Source organism: Mchenga conophoros, linkage group LG16 (genome assembly GCF_057382185.1).
Source record: "Mchenga conophoros isolate Kocher_MC1m ecotype Shallow Benthic linkage group LG16, M_conophoros_male_GT1.1, whole genome shotgun sequence".
In the NCBI taxonomy this organism is placed as follows: Eukaryota; Metazoa; Chordata; class Actinopteri; order Cichliformes; family Cichlidae; genus Mchenga; species Mchenga conophoros.
This window is the reverse complement of record NC_140541.1, coordinates 32,589,349-32,612,719: the sequence shown is the minus strand read 5'-3', so window position 1 is coordinate 32,612,719 and position 23,371 is coordinate 32,589,349. Positions and strand designations below refer to the sequence as shown.

Sequence of the window (23,371 nt, the reverse complement as noted above, 5' to 3'; positions counted from 1 at the left end):
CTTTATCCTTTTCTGTCTCCTGTTTCTTTAGGAGATGGCTGCTCAGGTAATTGTAACGGTAGTCCTCAATGTCATTCAAGATGCTTCAGACAAACTCCAATTCGAATGGTCTAAAGGTTAGTGAAGTTTCCCCTTCTTCTGCTCTGGAGTGACTCTCTGAACTGGATGGTTGCTTTAACCAGAATCTGAAGCAGGTGGAGAGCTGGCACCGCTTCACTGAGCTCATCAAGGCTGCAGAGCAGAAGTTGGACTACCAGAGTCATCCACAGAGTGAGGAACTTAATTACATTATATATAGTCAACAAGTGACATTATGTATTAACTACTTCAACAAAACAAGGCAGTTGCTGCAAAACAGCTTTCAACAACTTTTAGTACAAAGTCCAAAGCAATCACAAGGATCAAAAGTAGCATTTCTCAATTTTTAAACTCAGTTGCACCAACTGTAACGACCTCTTATGGTTTCAGGTCCTTCTGTAGATTATTCTTCGAAATGGGACCAGCGTATAGCAGCTGGCATTAAATTAAGAGTTGGAAGGTTAGTAAGGACACCTTCAATCTTCACCTTCAAATTTCATCCAACTCTGATGCTAAAAAAAGCTGTAAAAGCAGCTGAAATGTTTTTTTCTGCCTTTTTATCGTCAACAATTTTGGTCCTGAACTAAAAATGCTTATATTCAGTTCACAGTTCGCACAGAACCATGTTTACATTCTCTGTGTTTGTAGAATCATTCAATGAGCCGTCTTAATTTCTCACCCAGATCTTGCACTGAGATGTACTCAGACTTCCAGCTGTTAAAACTGAGCTCAGTGGGCCAGGTCTGACAGCTGGCTGTTCTGAAACAAGCAAAGTATCTGAAATAGAGTTGACCTCATTACATTATCAGATTATAATGCGAATAATGATTCTGAAGGTCAGCTCTATGGACCTCAATTGTTCATGTGTGTGTTAATCCACGTCGTCCAGATCAGATTGAGGAATGAAAACTAATAACCTCAAAATAGTGAGTGAGTGTGTGTGAGAGAGAGAGCAGTAAATAACCTTGGCTGTACTCTGCTACTTGTCATGAAGATATCAGCCTCTGTTTTGACTCTCCAGCACCTGACTGGAATTTAGGAATACAAGCTGCTTAAACTTACAGTCAATATTTATCAAAGGTGCTCTCTACTAAAATTTAACAGAATTCACAGGCCAACTAAGTTCACACAAACAGACTCAGGTACGTATTTAGGCTCAGGCACACAGAGCTGGGTGTAATCTTTGGTGTAGTTCATACTGCAGAAAAGTCTTTACCACAGTCTGTTTCTGGCCAAATTCCAGTGCTCCTATCATAACTGTGAAAATCGATAGTAGACCAACCTGAGGGGAATAGCTGGTACACTGGGGGTAAAGGTACATAACACACGTCACTACAACTTCAACAAAGTCAACCCAGACTGTCCAATTATGGCAAAAAACCATAATAACAAGTATTATGATCAATAATTATAATAACCATTATTTAAAACAATTATTCATTAACTCCGTGATCTGAACTTTAAAGTTAATTAGTATAAACTGCCGATTAAAGATCATTTAAAACCTTCTGAAATTAACTATAGCTGTTAGCACAAAGTGAAGGCAAAAGTGCTACAACTTTATTTCCACATCTTTTTCCTGCCTTGAAAAGACGTAAACTGAAGCTAAACATGGGCCAGTCTGTACTTTCATATAACACCTTTGTTAACCAAAATAATGGTACAAAGAGTAAGTGTAACCTGTATGTAACAGTGATGAAGAGAACACTATTATTCACAGCAGGAGCCTGGCAAAAAGTAAAACCTCCTTGTTTTAGTCTATATACTGTTTTTAGCTGGATAGTGTAGTGGTAAGACCACACACCTTTGGAGCCGAAGTCGCAAGTTTGATTCCCTTCCAGTATCCAGTAAGGGTCCTGGCTAGGCCCCCCATGCCAAACACCAAGCCCTTGAATGGCGCAGCTACTTCTGCAGCCTGTCACAGCTCAGACACGACGCATTTCACTGCATGTTGTACTCTGTATGATTGTATATGTGACCAATGAGGCTTGTTTCTTTTTGAATTACAGTCAAAGACAGCTTGTTAACAATTTTATGCAGTCAAATTTGTGCTGATGACCTCTGGTTCAAAAACCTAGAAGAAGAACAAAATGTAAGCAGATGATGGACTGACAGTTGTAGATAAACAAGCTGAAATCACTTCCACTAACATGCAGTATTACAGGATTTGAATAATCCTTTTTACCAAATTGTCCTCCGAGCTTTATAATCAACTCATCAGTCTCTAACGACCAAATTAAAAAGCTGCTGCAGGTTAAACCAGCTTATAACAAAAGACCACAAGCCTACACCTAAGCGTGAGGAGAAAACACCCAGTGTTTTCTTTCCCACTGGAGCCACCCATGTGACATTAATTTAATCAGTTTACTCGTGACTCTCATTTTGAAGCTCTTCCTCAGATTCTCAGCTGGGGAAGCATCTCATTGTCAGTGTCTTTGACATTGATCACCTGCCTCTGTAAAGACGTTGTTTGGAGATCCACTACAAGCTTGAGCACTCTGAGAAACTACAGAGCATATTTAACAGTATGTATATATAACAGATATAACAGTAACTGTGGACATATTTTTGGCCAATCAAAAGTTCTCTAAAGTCTGAACACTTTTGAAAAGCTCAGTTTTCATTGATCCAAAACGCCCTTTAAGTGTATATTTATTAAAATACTTGTGTACATAGCATTAGTTGAGAAGCAGCTGATTACATCGGTCAGGTACATATTTGTCAAGAAATACTAATAAACTAAAAGCAGAGGAGAAATTTATAACTGAGAATTTTTCCCATCCCCACTGATACAAATAAAATCTAAAGCTTCGGGAAACACGACACATCAACAGCTTGCTAATATCTGCTGAGGTCGATGGGAATGTTACTTTAAAACCAAAGTATTGCCCAAATTAAAATCTTGGCCTGATGACACCATCCTAACCAAACTTCACTCCCACAGCAGAGACAAATTTCAGCTTCATCGTGGAAAAGTTCAACTCAGTGGGATTGCTCTTCGGCCTCTGTGGGTAATAACTGCTGAGCAAATAAGCATTTCAAACCAGTGTAACATGAGTAAGCTAAATCAGAGTTGACAGAGGTTGCTGTTAGAGCAGCCAGATGACAGACTTCAGTTTATCTGCTTGACTGACTGATACCCTCGACTCTTTATCACAGCAGAAAACTTTGATTGGTCACACTACAGCAAGTGCAAGTGGAGTGTTACGATTAACATGAGCAATCACCCCGTTTAATTCAAGCATCCTCCTGTGACTGTGAGCCAGCACCTGTAACTAAAGCATCTACATGGAAATCATTTTCAGGGTTTCTTTAGTTCATAGATTATTTTACTGTAATCAAAAGAATATAATCACAATATTTAAGATTCAATATCACTTTCATTAAGGCAATTAATTTAATCTATCTTATTACGATTTAAAGAGAGATCGCCCAGTTCAGCGTGCCATCCTCTATCCTTGCGCTACAGTACAAATTAATGTTTACAGCATGATTCAAACTGTTTGACAGACACAGGAATCAGATTCCCTTAAAGCACAGTATAACTAATGCCCTGATATCCATTCCTCACATTCCTTCCTGCTGTCTACTCTCCTCCCATTTCTTCCATAAGTAGTCAAGTTTGCAGTACTGACAGTTTCCTCTCACTCTCTAATACTGTAAATGTACAGGATAATATTTCTGATAAGCCGCAGCTAGCTGGTGCACTATCTTGTGCAGAGTCTTTCTTCCTTTCAGGCTTGTGTGACGGCCAGCTGGCGAGCAACAACCACCCTCACCCCCCCACTCCCCACCCCCACCCACAGACTCGCTCTAAAACTGGGGTGCAGCAACAGCTGATCTTCCAGGAGCATCTATTTTTAAAGCTTCTTTGCAGAGTGGGCCAACTCATCAGCACTGACATACCATTCTGTCAGAGGACAGCCAGTGAGGGACTCGACCCAGCTGCTGCTTAAAGACACAGAAAACAACCCGCCGCCGTTCCTCCCAACCCCGACAAACACATGCGATTCATCCATCACGGACAATCTCCTCCTCGGAGATACCGTATCTGCTGCTGATGCTTCATGAGCTCCGTCAAGCTCCTCTAACCTCAACCGGGTAACACTGCTGCAGCAAGAAGAAACCACTACCAGCTACAGGAATGTGCAACCTCAGCCTCCCCACAGCAGCGTAAACAGTCAAATAAGCAGTAAAGAGAAGATAACATTCAAACACTCCAACTGCCCAACCATGGCCATTCACGGTTTTGAAGAAGAATAGACGAGAGAGTGTGACTGTTAGAAATGATATGCAAATTCACTGAAACATCCGGGTTGTGTTAGCAAAAACCCAACTTCCTCCTAACTGAAGACAAGTGGCTCTGAATCATGCTCAGACAACAGAGAGTTGAGGTTTTCTATGCTCACCGGGAGCCGCACAGAATATGAAAAGTTATTTTCAGCAGGGAAAGTAATAAACCAAATGTCTGATCCTCAGTTTTTTCATAAATAAAGAGAATTACATCCTCAAAGGGGCCACAGTGTTGCTTAGTAACAATAAATGTCTGGTTTTACCGTTTCTTGTAGTTCATCTTGAAGCTAAATTTTTATATCGATACTTAGCTTAAGGTTTACACCTCAGAGGAGCAAAGTGTTCGCTTCAAACAGGTTGGCTTAAGTCCTGAAGACCCACTGGGCATTACTTCTCCTATAAAACATTAGATTTATCCTTCACTCGCAGTCTCATAATAACAAAAAGGATTAGGAACTTTGAAGCAGCGTAAACCTGTCATAACATGACTTCGGCACCTGCTAAGAAACAACAACGTGCGACTGCCAACTACAGTTCTGTAGTACTGAAAGAGACCTCAACAATTCCTGCAGGTCAGCACATGAAATAATTTCTCATGTAAGTAGAGCAAGCCATTATAATCAGCTGTGGATTACAATTATGGTTATGTTGATAGAATTTATAATAATTTGAGCCTGACTGACATACCGGGAGGCTAGACAATATTGACAGATGTATTGTACAGTGTGGTGGAAGCATTTTTGGTAGAGCTGTCCTCCTTAACCAGAACTGCAGTCTTTTTTTGTCCATCTGAAATTATTTTATACTATATATGTACTATCAGAAAGATGACGTAATGCTTTTGTGTTCATTAGGGCTGCCACAAACGATTATTTTGATAGTCGACTAGTCACCGATTATTTTTGCGATTAGTCGACTAATCAGATCATGCATCCATTGGACGTAAAACGGACAGCTTATTGCACCAGCATGCATCTGCTCTTAATAACTATCATTAGCTTACAGTTTAACCTGAGTAGCGAAAGCCGGCGGTGGGTTTGAAAACGATTTGCCGGGAGTCCGGTGTTCTCACACGCTCTAGTGAGCCTTGAACCCCGGCTAGCTATCGAGCTAGTGGGTAACAGACATCCCGAAAACATCGCAGCGCTTTTGAAAATATGTGGCGTCTTGATAAACTGAGCAGACATTTGAAGTGTACACAGCTACATTCTCGCCTGAAAATATTTTAAACGTTTATTTTGTGACCCAGAAAGAATAATAAGTGTAATATTAAAACTAACCAGCTGCCGCCATTGGCAGCTGGGCCACACTATGAATTCTGGGATAGGTTGGGCCACGAAGTATACACCCGACCCATCCTTCAAATCTGGGGAAATGAAGCGCACATTTGTCGGAGTCTTCGAATTTGGACAGTTTTCCTCGTGTCGCTGTAACGTAATCGGCCTACAAATGCGGCCACAGGAGGATGCAGTTCCTGAATTTGGACACAGCTATGATACCGGACACAGCTTCTTCTTCTTCGGGGTTTAACGGCAGCTGGCATCCTTGTACATGCAGTGCTGCCATCTTTTGCTTCAGTCCGTTATTACACTCTTAAATCCTACTACTTATTCCTGCGTCTTTTGGGATCTTACAAAGCTTCAAACGACACGTCGACTATTAAATCAGTCGTCAACGATTTTGATAGTCGACGTAATCGTGACTAGCCGACTAATCGTGGCAGCCCTAGTGTTCATGTTTATAAAAAACTGATCATTAGCCAAGTATGGCAGGAACATAAATTCTGTAAAAACGTTGCACTAACACCAGTTGGAATAATGTTGGAATAATGAATCAGATGCTATTCTGACTCACTGCACCACCATGTGGTTATTACGCAACCTCCTAGCCCTTTTCAACTTCAGCTGATATCTCTGCAACACAATATATCATAGCTGTCGCCATTCTGTTTCACTTTAGAATATATTAAACTATTTATGCAGATGTTTTTTTTCACAAAAATACCTGAACTTACTGTGTCTGAATTACAATGTGGGAAAATATTGCTCAGGGGGCCAGAACCAGCTGTCAGTCATCTCAGCCTGACCCCTTATGTCCTGAAAGGGAAGCTAAACCCCCAGCCTCCAGCCAAAAAATAAATAAATAAGGAAAGAGGCACTGTCTTATTGATTCATAATAAACTGGTATTTCTATCTTTACTCAATTTCAGCATATGTCACTCCACATGTGTGTAAAAAAAAATTTGTGATGTGATGAAATTAGTCCTGAGTTTTGCTAAACTCCACTATGTGCATCATGTTAAAAATCAAGCTGTTCACAAAACGTGTTCCTTTCCTTACAGGGGCCCAGACTGCCCTTAGCTGTGGCAGTTTGACCAGCCCTGTTCTAAATAGTTCTTTTGTGACTTTGGAAAAACGTTATTCAATAAAAACCACGTTTAAACTCCTGTACAGTCACCTAATACCCTCTGCACAGAAATGTGAAAATTGCAGCCAGCAAATATCTACACTGCTGATGAAATACCGATTTCATGAGGGGCCCCGTGTCCCACTGGAAACGCCCCTGCTGCAGCGGTATCAGGTGAAAGGGATGTTCAAAAAAACTGGGGACAATGTCTGCGTATTTTTAACAATGACCAATATTACACATGTGGAAACACTAAGTCAGACATTAAACACACAAATGTTTTTTTCATAAGGAACAAAAACGCGAACGCGCCTTTAAGTGTGATTAAGTGTGATTAAATAGGTTTGGGGGCTCTTTAAAAGTTACATTATTGCTTCCAACCCCCCTCAGTAAAGATTTATTGTCTCCCCTTCACTCACCTCTCTGGCTATGAGGTTCAGGGCATCGTCCTCTGCCGTCGTTTTGTCCTTTTTAGTGGACCTTTTCCGTCCTGTCCCCTGGGTCCCCATGTCGTCCCCCTAAACGCTTAAATCCACTTGGTGCCGATTAATTCAGACTTCGGTAATCCACACAGACCCGCGGCTCGTGCGTTTCATGTGTTTCTACAGATTTCAAGTTAAAGACGCGGAGTCAGTGACACAAACCCGGGCTGCCTGCTCCGGTTCTCAGCGTGCCTCATTGTCATACATCCGTCTTCACACTTCTTCCTGTGTTTCTGCAGCGACTCACGAGCTCGCGACGAGTCTGCTTCACAAAGCTGCGCGCTGTCTCCACGTGCAGCGGCGCATTCAGGTCACAAATGATCACCTGAGCGTCGCTCCTGTGCTGTTAGGGTGTTTCTGACCCTGTCACTGTAAACATAAAAGAAGTAGAAGATTATTTTTGTAGAAAAAACACAGTGTGAAAATATGATTGCAGTCTCGTTCTCGTACAGCAGCGTTGTGTCTCCACCACCTGTCGGATTCACTGCAGCAAAGTCTCCCTGAAAAACTTCAAAGGTTGTGCTCCGGCAAGCTGCTTTCACATGTTGTCGGAAACATGGCCACTGCGCAGTTCACATAGACAGTATATAAGGAGCGACGATGGAAGCCACCATGACACTGAGTTTGGACACTTTTGAAGATGCAGAGAACTTCTAATATAATGGATATAATAGATTAAAAAAGAATGGGGTCCATGCAAATGAAGTCCAGATAGACAGATATTGTGTTGCAGCAGCAGGATAAAGAATAAAAATAGTATACGCTACAATAAATATATATAGTTTAAATAAAAGTGGCACAAGAGCGTTGTAAGGTCACATATAATAATGATTAAAAAAAAAGAAATACAAAAAGTTAGTTAAAGAATACCAAAAGTGAGTAAAATAGTGGAAAACTATCTAAGACAAAAGCTACAAGAAGCTATAATATATGTATGCATTACATATGTTAACTGTGATTAACCACATTTTTTTGGAAAGCCGAGTTCAGTTTCACAAAACACACTCAGGCCTGATTAATGGCAGACCTGCTGAATCAAGAACTCACTTTAATCCTGTCTGTTTCTCAGGTTCTTCTCTAGACTGTGGCATGATGTGTTGCTTTTTGAGATCTTTTAGCCTGTTTCACTTTGTCAAATTCAGTCTGGAAAGGATTACAAAGCTGTTTTTGAGCTTTGGGAATCCACTGAACCAAAGTGAGAGCCATTATACACAAATGCAGAAAACTTGGAACGGTGATGAACTTTCTCAGGAGTGGTCGGTCAGGATATTCTCACTGACTAACAATTCAGTCATGAATCATTAGCCAATGAGCATGTAGCTTCACAGTCATAGCGACTCATGGATGTAGCTACCATAATGTCATGCATTGGTTTCTGCAGTTCAGTCACCATGTTGTTTGTTTTTTTTTAAATGGATGTGATGAGGCAGGGTGGGTCTGACTGTGAAACCACTTGCTCACTGGCAAGAGCGTACCACAGATAGTCCTCCATTCTGAAACACACACGTGTCAAAATAGACTTCTTTCTTTTTCAACATGATCTGAAATGAGTGGCTGAGATCAAAAGCAGTAAAGTGTTTAGAGAGGTCAAACTTCTGTAGGACAATACTTTTTACCTTTCTAAGATCTGGTTACAGTTTGGATACTAGCACCAATGAAGCAGTGCATGATGTTATAGCTCTTTAAGGACTAGCAGAATGGTGTTGAGAATTTTCCACACAGCGTATGAATGCAGCACCAATCTATGGACTGGACTCCATCCAACTTCTGCCAGAAACCACAGCTCCTGCATGCACTATCTCACTCTCTCACAGCCCCTCTGCTATTTTTAATAATGACCAGCCAGCTCTAAAAAGCCTCTTGCTTCTTAAAGAGACAGACAAGGCCTGCCACCACCCCCAAAATACAATGTGCTCCCAGCTGAGTGTGTGAGTGTATAGTGATCTCATGAAACGCTGTTTTTATCCCCTGGTGTCACTGTACTATTATTTGCAACTGTTGTAATGTGGACACACTTTCTCCTGAAATATGCAGTCGCCCTCTGAGACTATTCATACAGTCGAGGAATGTGTGATTCAGGTGTGTTCACACACTTTGTTTAAGACAGTTCTTTCTGTACACACTGTTTCTTGTAGATATGATTTACTGGTATCTCTTAAGATGCAGAAATCCATCCAGAAGTGTCACCATGTCCAAAAATCTTAAATGTTTTCATGTTGAAAAGGAATAGATTTAAAAGTTTCCTTTCTACACATGTCAGGTTTCCTTAGGTTGCATCCGTCCATTAGATTGACTCATCAGAAGCTTTTAAAAATAAATCAGCCAGGAGCCATTGTTCGTGTGATATAAATGTGGCTTGGCTTCAAACTAACAGAACTTTGCTGACTAAGTAACACTGTGACCAAAAACAAGATATGAGGATGAAGGGAAGTATCAGGGGTCAAGCTGTTATTCTGAACAAAGAGGGACTTTCTCTGAGTCAAATCAGAGTTGGACTCTGGATTTGTAGGAGTCCAGTGCACAGAGCTCCAAAACACTTTCTGGAAACTGAATCAGTTGTATTCAAAGTCGAGTCAGACAGACCAGAAGTGACCATCAGAAAATATCAGTACACAGCACTGAGAGAACATCAAATTCATCACACATCCAGAATTTACCAAGTAAATAATCCATGACCAAAATCAGCACAGATAAAAGGCTGTCAGCTTCCTCCAGGGTCTCCTGACCTTTAACCCCTCTAAACTTTGATGGAAAGCATTGAAAACATTCCTGAGACAATAAGAAACTTTTGGGGGAAATGGCAAGGACAGATAATTGAGCATAGTTGTGATATTTCTTTAAAAAGTCTAAATAAAGAAGAAGAATATCAAACTGTCCACTACACATCGTCTTATCGCAGTGAAGAGGCTTTACTATTAGAGCAAAGTTGTAATATATACAATGCTGCCCTCAGCTGTTCAAAATGAGAATTACAAGGAGATAAAACCCGGAAAACAGGCCAGCAGCAAAATGTGCTGACACAATGATCTGAAGGGTTTGTGCACAAAGAGGATCCACTGAGTTTCTGTAATTTTACGAGCATTTTGAAGCAAAACAAAACTTTGCAGACATATCAGACATTCCTATAAGTTTATATTTGCATGCAGTACAAGTCCCTCCCAACAAGAAATGTGGCCATTGATTTTTTCAAGCCAGTCTGTCCATGTGGGTTCAAATCAATGAGACAGCATGTGATAGCAGGGAGGTTTTAAGACGAGTCAGGAGTTGGTGTGCTTAAGGAAGTGAGATTATTGTTGCTGGCTTCACATTTCTGGACTTAAGTTTTACTTTTCTTTTTAAGCTGAAGCTGGAACAGTCACACACTTTCACAACAAGCAAGACGACTCAGCTTGTCTGGACTCTTTGAAATTACTGTTGTGTTTTTAAAGAAAAGGAGAGTTGGATCAGGACTTGAGGACCCTTTTTGGACTTTTTTTTACCTCCTGTTTTGGAGTTAACTAAGCTTTTCCATGGGGGAAACGCTCCCAAGAGTCCACGGAGGGGCCCAGCAATACAGTGACACTTTGCGCAGACCAGTGCATACTCTCAGGGTTAAGATGGTCCTGCTGGGGAGCTCTGGTGTTGGAAAGTCGAGTCTGGCTTTGCGATTTAACAAGGATGAGTTCAGGAGTACATCGCCCACTGTAGGCTGTGAGTTCATGACACTCTGAGGTGTGGATGGCAGTGGTTAAATGTAACATTGTGAATCAACTATCAGCTTTTTTTTTTTTTTTTTTTTTTTTTACTGAGGTTGTGGATGAGAAAACTGATGCAATTCTCATGTTGGCTTAAGAATTAGCTTTGATAAGAAACAGAACTAAATAGCCAGTGTGTTCTATTTTCCTCTAACAAACCAAGACCCACCTACAAGCATCTTTAAATGTCACTAAGTAATATATTTGTGTCTAGCTTTTAATTTGATTCCAAACAAAAAGCATCTGTGTAAAAGCAGCAGGTTTTACAGGAAAATTCAGCAGACCTGGAGTAACACACGTGGAATGTAAACCTGTAGGTTATGCCGGTGCTCTAAGCTTGGTCTTGCCTAAATAACATAAAGACACAGCTACATGTGTTTATTGTGCTGCTGGGTGACCAATTAGAGAAAAACCTCAACCTTTGACCCCTTTCAGTGAGGGGGTGTTGTGCCTTTGTACTGCAAATCAATACAAAGGATTCTTTACAGTCCTGTGTAAACTGAGCACACCCTTGCTGCTTCCACTGGAATTAAAATGGACAGTTGGACCCAGGTGTCGCTAGTAGGTGTGAGCACTTCTATAAAAGAAGAGGTTTTGGCAGTTTGCTGTTCTGGAGTATTCAAGTGTGTGTTAACGCACTGCTACAGTCTTCACGGGGCTGGACGTCCCATCAAATTCACCCTGAGGTCAGACTTTGCAATGCTTAGGAAAGCTGTAAAAACACCAAAAGTTCCACATTTGACATTATAGACCCCAGTTAGCATGTTAAAGGTTAAAGTTCATGACAGCATGATTAGAAAAAGTCTGAACATGTGTGGATTGTTTGAAAAGGCTGCAGAGAGAAAACTTCTTCTCTCTTAAAAGAACATGTCAGCACAGCTGCATCAGAACAAACCACAGGACTTGTGGAACAATGTCCCCTGACACCAATGTGGACAAGTTTGATGATAATGCCTAACAGCATGTTAGGAGAAAGCCAAACACAGCATATCAGCACAAAATACCTCATATCGGCTGTCAGCACAGTGGTGGGGGGCTGATGATTTGGGCACCTCGCAGTGATTGAGTTTATCATGAAGTGTTTTGTGTAACAAAGTATTCTAGAGTCACAGGTGAGGCCATCTGTGTGACAGTTAATGATCCAGCCAAAGTCCAGACCTTAATCCAACTGTGTTAGTTTATCACAGGACTGCAATTAGTCCTATTAAAACTCTTTTCAATTCAATTCAATTCAATTCAATTTTATTTATATAGCGCCAAATCACAACAAAAGTCGCCTCAAGGCGCTTCATAGATACAGAGAAAAACCCAACAATCATATGACCCCCTATGAGCAAGCACTTTGGCGACAGTGGGAAGGAAAAACTCCCTTTTAACAGGAAGAAACCTCCGGCAGAACCAGGCTCAGGGAGGGGCGGCCATCTGCTGCGACCGGTTGGGGTGAGAGAAGGAAGACAGGATAAAGACATGCTGTGGAAGAGAGACAGAGGTTAATAACAGATATGATTCAATGCAGAGAGGTCTATTAATACATAGTGAGTGAGAAAGGTGACTGGAAAGGAAAAACTCAATGCATCATGGGAATCCCCCGGCAGCCTACATCTATTGCAGCATAACAAAGGGAGGATTCAGGGTCACCTGGTCCAGCCCTAACTATATGCTTTAGAAAAAAGGAAAGTTTTAAGCCTAATCTTAAAAGTAGAGATAGTGTCTGTCTCCCGAATCCAAACTGGAAGCTGGTTCCACAGAAGAGGGGCCTGAAAACTGAAGGCTCTCCCTCCCATTCTACTTTTAAATACTCTAGGAACAACAAGTAGGCCTGCAGAGCGAGAGCGGAGCGCTCTAATAGGGTGATATGGTACTACAAGGTCATTAAGATAAGATGGGGCCTGATTATTTAAGACCTTGTATGTGAGGAGTAGGATTTTGAATTCAATTCTGGATTTAACAGGAAGCCAATGAAGGGAAGCCAAAACAGGAGAAATATGCTCTCTCTTTCTAGTCCCTGTCAGGACTCTTGCTGCAGCATTTTGGATTAGCTGAAGGCTTTTCAGTGAGTTTTTTGGACATCCTGATAATAATGAATTACAGTAGTCCAGCCTGGAAGTAATAAATGCATGAACTAGTTTTTCAGCGTCACTCTGAGACAGGATATTTCTAATTTTAGAGATGTTGCGCAAATGGAAGAAAGCAGTCTTACATATTTGTTTAATATGTGCGTTGAAGGACATGTCCTGGTCAAAAATGACTCCAAGGTTCCTCACCGCGTTACTGGAGGCCAAGGTAATGCCATCCAGAGTAAGAATCTGATTAGATACCATATTTCTAAGATTTTCAGGGCCGAGTACAATAACCTCAGTTTTATCTGAATTAAGAAGCAGAAAGTTAGCGGCCATCCAGGTCTTTATGTCTTTAAGACATTCCTGCAGTTTAACTAATTGGTGTGTGTTATCTGGCTTCATGGACAGATAGAGCTGGGTGTCATCTGCATAGCAGTGAAAATGTATGCTATGTCTTCTAATGATACTGCCTAAGGGAAGCATGTATAATGTAAACAGAATTGGTCCTAGCACTGAACCCTGTGGAACTCCATAATTAACCTCAGTGTGTGAAGAGGACTCTCCATTTACATGCACGAATTGGAGTCTATTAGATAGATATGATACAAACCACTGCAGCGCAGTACTTGTAATACCTACAGCATGTTCTAATCGCTCTAATAGGATATTATGATCAACAGTATCGAACGCTGCACTGAGGTCTAGCAGGACAAGCACAGAGATGAGTCCACTGTCAGAGGCCATAAGAAGATCATTTGTAACCTTCACTAAAGCTGTTTCTGTGCTGTGCTGAGCTCTGAAACCTGACTGAAACTCTTCAAATAAACCATTCCTCTGCAGATGATCTGTTAGCTGTTTGACAACTACTCTTTCAAGGATTTTTGATATGAAAGGAAGGTTGGAGATTGGCCTATAATTAGCTAAGACTGCTGGGTCTAGAGATGGCTTTTTGAGTAAAGGTTTAACTACAGCCAGCTTGAAGGCCTGTGGTACATAGCCGATTATTAGAGATAGGTTGATCATATTTAAGATCGAAGAATTAATTAATGGCAGGACTTCTTTGAGCAGTTTTGTAGGAATGGGGTCTAAAAGACACGTTGATGGTTTGGAGGAAGTAATTATTGAAGTTAACTCAGAAAGATCAATTGGAGAAAAAGAGTCTAACTTAATATCAATGGTACTAAGAGTAGCTGTAGATAATATTACATCTGTGGGATGATTATTGGTAATTTTTTCTCTAATGATAAAAATTTTATTTGTGAAGAAGTTCATGAAGTCATTACTAGTTAACGTTAAAGGGATGGTTGGCTCAAAAGAGCTCTGACTTTTTGTCAGCCTGGCTACAGTGCTGAAGAGAAACCTAGGGTTGTTCTTATTTTCTTCAATCAGTGATGAATAGTAAGATGTTCTGGCTTTGCGGAGGGCTTTCTTATAAAGCAGCAAACTATTTCTCCAGGCTAAATGATGATCCTCTAGATTTGTGACACGCCATTTCCTCTCCAGATTACGAGTCATCTGCTTTAGGGTACGTGTTTCAGAATTATACCACGGAGTCAGGTACTTCTGATTTGAGGCCTTAGTTTTCACAGGAGCTACAGTATCCAGAGTCGTACGTAGTGAGGAGGTGAAATTATTAACAAGATAATCGACCTCTGTTGGGGTAGCGTTCAGATAGCTGCTTTGCTCTGTGTTGGTACAGGGCATTGGAGATGATAACAGTGGGTGGATTATATTCTTAAACTTAGTTACAGTGCTTTCAGAAAGACATCTACTTTGATAAAGTCTACTCTTCACCGCTGTGTAATCAATTATTGTAAAAGTAAATGTTATCAGGAAATGATCAGACAGGAGAGGGTTTTCAGGAAACACTGTTAAATGTTCAGGTTCGATGCCATATGTTAAAACAAGATCTAGAGTGTGATTAAAGTGGTGGGTGGGTTCTTTTACATTTTGAGAGAAACCAATTGAGTCTAATAACAGATTAAATGCCATGTTGAGGCTGTCATTTTTAGCATCTACATGGATGTTAAAATCACCCACAATAATTATTTTATCTGAGCTCAGAACTAAATTAGATATAAAGTCTGAGAAATCAGACAGAAACTCTGTGTAAGGCCCAGGTGGACGATAGATGATAACAAGTAAGACTGGTTTCTGAGTTTCACAGCTGGGGTGGACAATGTTAAGCATCAGGCTTTCAAATGAATTAAAAGTCTGTCTTGGTCTTTCATTAATTTTCATGTGGCTATAGTTTTTTAATTTCGATTTTCAGGTCAGTTTAGTTTCCAGACTGGGTTTACTGATTTCAGTTTAGTTTTAATGATTTTTTCTGTTAGTTTTTGGTTTTAATTCATTGCCATATTTGTCAGGGGCAAGATTGAATCATTTTAGAATAGACGTTACCGTAAAAACCCTTTGTGAAGGCAGTTGGCTCAGAGTCATTAAAAATACCACTTTCAACAAATCTTGTTTCATGCCAGACAAAGACACTTGAGACATAAACTAAAGCCATACATTTTTATTTTACTTACTTTAACTTGACTTTTTACTTTTTTTTAAGTAAGTAAGTAAGTAAGTAAAAAGCCTTGATACAAAGTTTCTCTCCACTGTTTATCCAGTGGTGAAACATTTGTGTTAGCTAGCTCATGTAGAAGCCAAACACCTTAAGATACAGTACTTTATGTTGGTTCATTCTTGAAGTTGCAATCTGTCATTATATTTTTTATATTTATTTGCGTATCTTTATATCATGGAGAATTTGTGATAAATTGCACTTTTTGCCTGTAATTAACACAACAGAAATTCAATATTCCAGCACAGAGCTGAACATTTTCATCATTAATATATAAAAATGTCTCTAATAATCAATTGATGATGTAAAACAGCGGTCCCCAGCCTTTTTTGCGCCACGGACCAGTTTATGCCCGCCAATATTTTCACGGCCTTTAAGGTGTCGCGGATAAATACAACTAAATAAAACTAGTACCGGTACCGAAAAAAAGAAGATTTATTCATAACACACGTGAAAAGACCCAGGAAAACCGAGTTAACGATAACGCTGAAAATCGATAAAAACCCTGCAAACCACACATTTCACACCTGAGCCTCAACTCTCGCGGCCCGGTACCAAATGACTCACGAACCGGTACCGCAATGTAGCATGGTTGCTGGTGCCAGACGTGCTGGTCTAAGAATGACAGAAACTGCTGATCTGCTGAAATTTTCCCACAAAACCATCTCTTGGCTTTACAGCGAATAATCTGAAAAAGAGGATATGTACAGTAAACTGCACTTCTTTGGGAGTCTTGTCCCAGAGAAAAGTCTTGTCGCTGTCAGAGGTCAGAGGAGAATGGCTAGACTGCGTTGAGCTTCGAGCTCAAATAATCACTTGTTACAACCAAGACATGCAGAAGAGCATCTCTGAATGCACAACACATCCAGGCTTGAAGATGGGTTACAGCAGCAGAAAACCACACTGAGTGTCAGCGACAAATGTGGAACTGAAGCTACATTTCACACAAAATCACCAAAACTGGACAAAAGAAAACTAAAAATGTTGCCGGCTCTAATGAGTTTCTATTTGTGGTGCAGGATTTGGATGGTAGGGTCATAGTTTAGTGCAGACAACATCCTCCATCCTGCCTGGTGGTGGTGCTGTAATAGTTAGGGGGATTTTTTTCTTCACATTTTGGCCCCTCAGTACCAACAGAGCATCATTTAAATGTCACAGCCTACTTGAGTATTGCTACTAACCATGTCATGGCGTCCAGATCTCAGCCCAATACAGCACCGTTAGGATATGGTGAAAACTGAGATTCACATCATATATGTGCAACAACTGTGTGACACTATCATGTCATCATGGACCAAAATCTCTGAGCTTTGAAGGGAAGGTCCAAGCCAGCAGTAGCTTTGTGTAGCTTAAAAAGTGACCAGTCAGCATATGTTAAAAATTTACAGCTTTCACAAAGACTTCAGTAATAATCATGATAATAATGTAAATACAATTTTTTTAATTTCACACACCCACTCCTTTGGTGTTTATTCCTCCAGGTGCTTACCTTACCCAGTTGGTGCGTCTGAGTAATGCCACTCTTCGCTTTGAAATCTGGGACACGGCAGGCCAGGAAAAATACCACAGCGTCACTCCGCTGTACTACAGGGGAGCCCACGTAGCACTTTTGGTCTATGATATCACGCAAAGGGTAAAACGAAGACACACCTGACTATGAAATGATTTATCTCGACTGGTTTTCTCTTTATGTCTTGTTCTTGAGCATGCTTGTGTCATCATAGGAAACATTTGTCAGAGCTCAGGTGTGGCTCAAAGAGCTCGAGAAACAGTACATACCAGGATCTACTGTTATATGGCTGGTAGGCAACAAAGGAGATCTGGCTCACAATCGGCAAGTGCCACTGGAGGTATACAGACAAAGACAAGCACGCTCCTGTAATCTTATTACCTGCACAGAGTCACATGTAAAGAGAGTCCAACTCAGTGATGAGCAGTTCTGATTTCTTCCTCCAGGAAGGACAAAGTCTAGCCAGTAACAAGGGCTTGTACTTCACTGAGACCTCAGCCCTCTCTGGAGAGCAAGTCACCGAGCTGCTGCAATCCGTAGGTAAGAAAAAAGAAACACTGGAAAGATTCCTGCTGTGTTTTTTCACAGGAAGCCTTACTAATAATAAGTATTAGGATTAAAATTTACAACATAAATATCCTAGTATCCTAAGAAAGGACAGTAGATGGCAGTAGATACCAACATGAGGCACTAACTTGCAGTATGAGAACTATTAAATATTACATAAGTCCAGGTCAGAGGTTTAAGTTTTCTTTGCCTTTTTTCTTTCAAAGTCTGGCCTCTGAAATGTCTGCATGTTCCCGCTGTAATATAATACAGCTGTGAGTTTCATGTCTGTGGTAACAGAGCTCTGATTCAGCCCACAGAGTGTTCGAGTGCATTGGAGCACAGCAGGGAGGTCTGACTGAGTGGGAGGAGATGCCGAGTGTGGAGCTGCAGCACAGAGACTCGTTCAATCTGCTTTCATCCTGCTGCAAAGTTGGACCTTAAGCTGTATGACTGCCAGTGGCTTGGCTGCCTGTTTCTGTTGTGTCTTTCTGTTTGTCTTAATTATTTCAAAGATGGGATACGTAACATGACAATAAAATGCTTGTGGATTTTGGAATTTGTGGTCCTCTTCCTTTTTTGATTCTGACTCTGGTTAGGAGCACAAAATGCTGTTTATCCTGAAACATGCCTAAGACGAACACAAGAATACAGTCTCAGTTTGTTTTATTTCACTGTCATATTCAGTAAACTGGTTCTTCTGATTCTTCTCAGTGGGCTTGGGATCAGCCTCCAGCAGGCAGTAAACCCCCTCAGCCTGTCTGCGTGCCAGATGTTGAACTGGCACTGATTGCCTCCACTCTGTGTTTTCTTGCCTGGTTACTTTTGGCATGCAATCACACTGGAATGGAGATCCCCCAGCACAGTTCATTTGAGTGTGGTTTGCACAATAGAGGTAATTATTACAGTATTATGAAGTACAATATTCCAGTAATTTAAAACTTTGAATGTTGCAGGGTGAATGAATCACTTTAACACTGAAGAAACTTCCAAGTGACACAATTAATATTTACTGCAAATGAGCTTATTTTCTGTTCTTTCCATACTTCATCCTGAGAGCAGACACTCTAAAATCTATAAAATACATTACAAATCAATGTAGGCTGGTGACTTTTATTGATAAGCAAGGAGAGACTGACACCCCCGCGTCCCCCACCTCCAATTTAATAAACTGCAAGATGAAGTCATTGCTAAAAAAATAAAAAAATAAAAACTACAGATACTCTAAGGATCACCTGAGGATCCAGCAGTCAGTCTCAGTCCCCATCAGTCCCATGTTAAAATGTCCAACTTTACAGCACAAATAAATAAGTTAGTAGCGTTAAAAAAATTATGGACTTAAAATTAGAGGTGTGAAAACTTGAAAAGTGTTAGCCAACACGGACCCCCACTTCTAATTAAACTCAGAAAAGCGGACTTTTTGGCTCAAGCTGCATCCATGCTGGGAGTACACTAGGCTTCACTCTCTGTCACTTGTCTGGTAGTTGCTCAGTGTGTTGTTTTTAGTTTAGCTTTTTATGGATTCAGCTGGCTAATCTTAACTAAGACTTGCACATGGACCCTTATTTTTTCCTCTCCTCAGCTGAACCAAGGTTTGTGGATTAAATTATCCAACAATCAATAATAAAAACAAACAATAGAATTAAAGATTTAAAAGACTCCCAAATGCATTCAACAAAATAATGTTGCTGGTGGTATTCGGACAGCCCCATAAAGCAACTTTTCTCTCCTGGATTAAGTCACTTGCTCTTGCATAACATTCTTCTGCGTTTTCTTCACACAAACACAGCAGTTTTTCTCCACATGCTGGCTTCAAATTTGGACTTTTTACTGCTTAGTGATTTAAAATGATAAATCTTCAGTATAAATGAGGCTATTTAATGCTGATTGAAACCAAGCTTCTGTAGGACTTCTGACAGAGCCCTGGCCCAGTTCTTTAGTTCACAGAAACAAAAAAAAAAAAAAGCCTCACGCAGAGGAGATGAAATAGAGGGAAAATAAAACTAGGATGATTTAGTCGTCATTTGTATTGTGATTTAGTGTATAAATCCTCCTTTGTTTCATATTTGCAGATGTTTTCTACATTTTCTTGTGATCTTAGCCAAACTTTTCTTCATTTGAAACTTTTGAGCAATAAACAACACTAAGCCTATGCTCAGTGGTGAAGATGTGGACAAAGGTTCACTAGTGATTAAATCAAGAATGCAGTGAGCTGAATTGCCTTTGTACCAAAGCTGTACAGAAGTTGTGTAATGGAACCAGGGCTCTTTGTTGTGCAAAGTCATTCTGCAAATCACTGAGTAATTAAAAAGATCTGCTTTAACAGTAACTGCATTTTAGTATCATTTCAAGGTTGGCTGCTTTCTGTTGGTCTGCTATCACGACTTGCCAGAGCCGACCTAGGGGAAGCATTCCTCTTTATGCCAGAAACCATTGTTAAGAAACTGGCTAAAGTTTAGAAGTGTGGCATGAATAGGTTAGCTGAGTGGTTGAAGTCATGATTTACCAGCCTCCAAAGAAAAACTGCCACATTATATTTCCATTTTTGCAAACTCACAAAGAATTATTTTTAAATGCTAAAACACACACTAGAAGTGCCATTTAAACCCAATAGAATCCTCTGTGTGTGTGTGTGTAACCGGTTTTGGGTGACTTAAGGTAATGCTGTCAGGTGGTTGCTTGCTCTCTCTCTTATGCAACTGTTGCCTTGGATGCCATTAGTTATCTACAGTGGCTTGCAAAAGTATTCGGCCCCTTGAACTTTTCGTCACATTACAGCCACAAAAATGAATCAATTTTATCGGAATTCCACGTGAAAGACCAACACAAAGTGGTGTACACGTGAGAAGTGGAACAAAAATCATACATGATTTCAAACATTTTTTACAAATAAATAACTGAAAAGTGGGGTGTGCATAATTATTCAGCTCCCTGAGTCAGTACTTTTAGAACCACCTTTTGCAGCAATTACAGCTGCCAGTCTTTTATGGTATGTCTCTACCAGCTTTGCACATCTAGACACTGAAATTCTTGCCCATTTTTCTTTGCAAAACAGCTCCAGCTCAGTCAAATTAGATGGACAGCGTTTGTGAACAGTAGTTTTCAGATCTTGCCACAGATTCTCGATTGGATTTAGATCTTGTCTATGTTTTGTGATAAACCATTCCATTGTTACCCTGGCTTTATGTTCAGGGTCGTTGTCCTGCTGGAAGGTGAACCTCCGCCCCCGTCTCAAGTCTTTTGCAGACTCCAAGATTTCTTCCAAGATTGCCCTGTATTTGGCTCCATCCATCTTCCCATCAACTCTGACCAGCTTCCCTGTCCCTGCTGAAGAGAAGCACCCCCAGAGCATGATGCTGCCACCACCATATTTGACAGTGGGGATGGTGTGTTCAGAGTGATGTGCAGTGTTAATTTTCCGCCACACATAGCGTTTTGCATTTTGGCCGAAAAGTTCAATTTTGGTCTCATCTGACCAGAGCACCTTCTTCCACATGTTTGCTGTGTCCCCCACATGGCTTGTGGCAAACTGCAAACGGGACTTCTTATGGTTTTCTGTTAACAATGCCTTTCTTCTTGCCACTCTTCCATAAAGGCCAACTTTGTGCAGTGCACGACTAATAGTTGTCCTATGGACAGATTCCCCCACCTGAGCTGTGGATCTCTGCAGCTCGTCCAGAGTCCCCATGGGCCTCTTGGCTGCATTTCTGATCAGCGCTCTCCTTGTTCGGCCTGTGAGTTTAGGTGGACGGCCTTGTCTTGGTAGGTTTACAGTTGTGCCATACTCCTTCCATTTCTGGATGATCGCTTGAACAGTGCTCCGTGGGATGTTCAAGGCTTGGGAAATCTTTTTGTAGCCTAAGCCTGCTTTAAATTTCTCAATAACTTTATCCCTGACCTGTCTGGTGTGTTCTTTGGACTTCATGGTGTTGTTGCTCCCAATATTCTCTTAGACAACCTCTGAGGCCATCACAGAGCAGCTGTATTTGTACTGACATTAGATTACACACAGCTGCACTCTATTTAGTCATTAGCACTCATCAGGCAATGTCTATGGGCAACTGACTGCACTCAGACCAAAGGGGGCTGAATAAATACGCACACCCCACTTTTCAGTTATTTATTTATAAAAAATGTTTGGAATCATGTATGATTTTTGTTCCACTTCTCACGTGTACACCACTTTGTATTGGTCTTTCACGTGGAATTCCAATAAAATTGATTCATGTTTGTGGCTGTAATGTGACAAAGTGTGGAAAAGTTCAAGGGGGCCGAATACTTTTGCAAGCCACTGTATGAAGAGTATCTGTATTACATGGTGCCTTCATCCAGTTTTGTTGTCAGTTCTTGTTGGAGCATTTCTGTCATAGACCATTATCATAAAACAAACAATTTCATTATTGATCAAACCTTTTCAGTCTCAGAGGTCAGAATATATGTTCCATTAATTCATGGATTCCTTTAATTGTAACACTTTCAACTTTACATGTTGCTTTTCTTACATATGTTCTTTTATCCCCATGCTTGTAGAGCAGAAAACACAAATTATTTATACAGAATTTACAGAAAATAACTGAATGTAATGTTAGAAAACTCCTAAATCTAAGACCAATTCCATTACTTAACCTAAAAAAATGAGAGCATAGCAGCTATTCAATGATCCACAGTGTTCTCATTGTGTGATCCAAACGCCACTGTCAGCTGTTGGTCTATAAACTCTCGCTGTGATGAAAGCCAGAAGTTTATTTCTTCTTGCAGCTTTTCGACCAAATCTCCCAAGGGGTCTGATCCCCCTGCCTGTGTACCAGGAGGCACTGATATCTGGATCTGAGCAACACAGATGCAAAAACAAAAGAGAAAAAAAAGACAGATGACAAGCTGAAGAAAATCAATTTGAATTTCACAAGTCCCCAAACAAAAAACTATGACGCTCGAGAATAATTGCTTAAACCTTAAAATGTGGCACATGTCACAGTTTAAGAAGGCTGGAAAGGAACATGCTAAAACTATGCCAGATTGTTATATGAGTGGCTGGATCTCATTCAGAAAGAGTCACACTGAAGATTGCACAAAACATATTTTGTCAAATGTTTTGGATCTATGATTGTTTCTTGAACGTTCATTTGCAAAGCAAAATTTATATGTTTTTTGTAGTCTTTTAGCATAGAAAATGCTATTTGAAAAATAAAAACACTGGATAAAAATAAATAAAACATTGTTCATATTTTATTGTTTCTGTTTTTGGTTAAATTGACATTTAAATATTTTTTTAAATCATCATATCATCATGTCCCATTCTCTCTATAAAAGCAACTGAAACTCCACCGCTATTGCGCATGTAAATACAAACTGAATTCAATTACTGTAAACTGGGTACACACTTGTTTATTGGAGATTACTGCAGAGACAACTGACATTCAGTCTTTGCCTCAGACTGACAACTTTTTAATGTCTGAATAAATTTTGCTCTTACTGCCACTGAAATGACCAACACCATCAGAAATAGACCACTTAAGCAGGTCAGACAGGCTTGATGTATTGTCTGATGTTAAGTTAAGAAAAAGAGAGATTACAGTTACTCTGTTCTTGACAGCGTTGTAGTGTGAAATATAGAATATTACAGTAGCTCACCATCCCTATTCCAATCTGTCAACTTACTAGACTCCATTCAGATTTTTTTTTACTTCTGC

The 23,371-nt window shown here is 40.4% G+C and overlaps 2 protein-coding genes across 14 annotated transcripts in view; one reads left to right on the top strand and one right to left on the bottom strand.

Annotated features, from left to right (window-relative positions):
* LOC146557140 (uncharacterized) overlaps window positions 1-7,860 on the bottom strand; it is a 47,627-nt gene extending 39,767 nt beyond the window's left edge. For 12 of the 13 annotated variants that reach the window (XM_085250049.1, XM_085250056.1, XM_085250053.1 and 9 more), the window contains exons 1-2: window positions 7,710-7,801; window positions 7,197-7,628 (exon numbers count right to left, since the gene is read on the bottom strand). In XM_085250049.1, the coding sequence (XP_085106175.1) occupies window positions 7,197-7,286 (90 nt within the window). In that variant the 5' untranslated portion in view covers window positions 7,287-7,628; window positions 7,710-7,801. Of the gene's footprint in view, window positions 1-7,196; window positions 7,629-7,709 lie in introns of all 13 variants that reach the window. The other variant, XM_085250050.1, reaches the window with a different exon arrangement.
* A 2,672-nt stretch (window positions 7,861-10,532) lies between these two features.
* Window positions 10,533-18,234, top strand: LOC146557139 (ras-related protein Rab-17-like). Its single transcript, XM_085249271.1, has 5 exons — window positions 10,533-10,949; window positions 17,107-17,258; window positions 17,350-17,475; window positions 17,582-17,675; window positions 17,995-18,234. The coding sequence occupies exons 1-5, from the start codon at window positions 10,769-10,771 to the stop codon at window positions 18,123-18,125; spliced, it is 684 nt and encodes a 227-aa protein (XP_085105397.1). The 5' UTR covers window positions 10,533-10,768; the 3' UTR covers window positions 18,126-18,234.
* Window positions 18,235-23,371: the final 5,137 nt, after the last annotated feature.